The sequence below is a fragment of the Palaemon carinicauda genome, chromosome 39, assembly GCF_036898095.1.
Source record: "Palaemon carinicauda isolate YSFRI2023 chromosome 39, ASM3689809v2, whole genome shotgun sequence".
NCBI lineage: Eukaryota > Metazoa > Arthropoda > Malacostraca > Decapoda > Palaemonidae > Palaemon > Palaemon carinicauda.
Window position 1 is genome coordinate 57,365,973 of NC_090763.1, and position 2,500 is coordinate 57,368,472.

At 36.1% G+C, this 2,500-nt stretch overlaps 1 protein-coding gene across 1 annotated transcript in view; it reads right to left on the bottom strand.

Moving 5' to 3' along the window:
• The window catches only part of LOC137631210 (uncharacterized), a 113,459-nt gene that overhangs the window by 11,004 nt on the left and 99,955 nt on the right, over window positions 1–2,500 (bottom strand). The window contains exons 14-15 of the mRNA XM_068362957.1: window positions 2,475–2,500; window positions 224–326 (exon numbers count right to left, since the gene is read on the bottom strand). The exon at window positions 2,475–2,500 is cut by the window's right edge and continues 87 nt beyond it. Coding sequence (XP_068219058.1) covers window positions 224–326; window positions 2,475–2,500 — 129 coding nt within the window. The remainder of the gene's footprint in view (window positions 1–223; window positions 327–2,474) is intronic.

The window sequence follows — 2,500 nt, forward strand, 5'->3', positions numbered from 1 at the left end:
CAAGCCCAACCTCCTACTGTGGTGGCCAACCACATCAGTAACATCCCCAGTAAACAACTTGAAAAAAGGTCCCTGATTTCATTTCCAATCACATCTGAAGAAATGCTCATGGGAACGTCAGTCGGGCAACCACACCAGTAACCTCCCAAGAAAACAACTTTTGAGCGCACGAGCCTAGCCTGGACTCGATCTGCCGCCATGCGAATTCAAGGCGAATGCTTACCTTCGTTCTCGAATTGTATCCAAGAGTGGTAGTATTTCGGAAGGGGTTAGTGAATGGCAGATCCACATCAAGGAAGGTCTTCCGGTATAGATCCAAAGCAAATCTGAAAAGGAAATAGAAAAAAAACTAATATTTTAAAATCTCACTGAAAAAACTGAAATTTTGAATTATGATGTGTAATTATATTCGTTTTGTGTGATGACGTGATAGAATGGAGCTCTGGGGAAATGGTCATTGTTATGGTAATGATTCTTCGGTCAAAAGACAATGCTATACTTTTGGTGGCATAAAAAGAACATTTTCATATGTCGGTATAACATATTTGATAGAAAAATATGTGAGAGGTATTTGGAAGTAAAGTTATTACAAATAATATTTGTAAGACATTTTAGAATATTATTATTATTATTATTATTATTATTATTATTATTATTATTATTATTATTATTATTGTACGTGACTTCAAAAATGACGGCCATTTAGATAGATATGTACACACGTACAGATTCAACCCTCGTCACCCCCTCCCCCTTTTCTAACTATAACACGCTAGTTTGGGCAATATGTGTTTTTTTTTCTCGAGCGGTTGCCGATGAGTGTGACATGAATATATATATATATATATATATATATATATATATATATATATATATATATATATAGGCTATATATATATATATATATATATATATATGTATATATAGATATATGTATGTATATATATAAACCAGACACTTGTTCTTTAATATATTCTGTTTCCTTTATGAGACTATCACTATAAAATAATTACGACACCAATACTTGAATTACCCTCATATGCAGAAAATGCCTCAGTATCATGTTTCATTTGCATAAACATAAGGCTCAGCAGTACTGTATTGCACCCTAATTATGTCTGGTGGACACCGCCATCTTGGATTCCATTCATTAAGAATGTCCGCAAGAGAGTTTTAAATTCTACGTCTTCAGGGGTGTATGTATGATGGCGGCCATGCCCCCATAACTCCCTTATTTTCAACCCTATCACTAAGAATACGCCAGTGAAAGGCGGTTCACGGGAGCAGCACTTGTTAGGCGAGTAGGTAAGAACACGACTTGTAGGTTAGGTTAGGTTGAGAAGTTTAAGTTAGGTTGTGTTCTACGCTCGGGGGAGGACCTGTCCATTATACAAAAGCTCCTCGTCCTCTTCACTAACCTGTTTAACATTCTTTCATCATAACTAAAATATTCTAGAATACGATTCACTTAAATTACCTTATCTACCATCTCTTATACATAGCTTCAAATTTCTTCTCATTTTAATTATTCTTATCCCATATAAACTTTAGACGTTTTTCTACTTCTTGCATGAAATATTCACAATCTTGCTCTACACTTAGACTTCCATGGATACTCTTATTTTCTTCTTAACTTAGAGACGCTGCTATCTTCCATTATAGATAGGTAATTTAAATTTTGAGGGATGTTTCTTTTAATGTGACATAGTATCAATATCTAGTTATTGTATCAATATCTAATACTGACACAGACGGTGTAAAAGAATCATGGAATTCTTCCTAACTGTGTCCGTCATCACCCACACTCCATTAAGCGTATTTAAGCTTAGGTTGGTCCGCCTAACTAACACTAACTATTTCTACCGCTAGAGACTTAGTATGTCCTTTGAGTGGCTAGATATTACTACATTGGATCCCTCTCTCTGGTTACGACTTCTTTTTCCGTTGCTTACACATACACTGAATAGTCTAGCCTTTTCTTTCCACATTGTCCTCTGTCTTCATATACCTGACAACAATGAGACTACCAAACAATTCTTCGCTCAAGGGGTTAACTACTGAACTGTAAGTTTCCAATGGTTACTTCCTCTTGGTAAGGGTAGAAGAGAGACTTTAGCTTTTGTTAGCAGCTCTGCTAGAAGGGCACTCAGAAATCAAACCATTGTTCTTTGATGTTAGGTAGTGTCATAGCCTCTGTACCATGTTCTTATTGTTATTGTTATTATTGTTATTGTTATTATTATTACTCGCTAAGCTACAACCCTAGTTGGAAAAGCAGGATGATATAAACCCAGGGGCTCCAACAGGGAATATAGCTCAGTGAGGAAAGGAAACAAGGGAAAATAAAATATAAGACGAGAACAGCGGTTTGATTTTGGAGTGTCCTTCTCCCTGAAGAGATATAACAAGTAGTATTTGAAAGGACACGTGACAAATCCGTTTAAAGAGCATATGAGAAGTGCTCGAACGCTCACCTTATCTTTGCATCCCTCACTGTCGT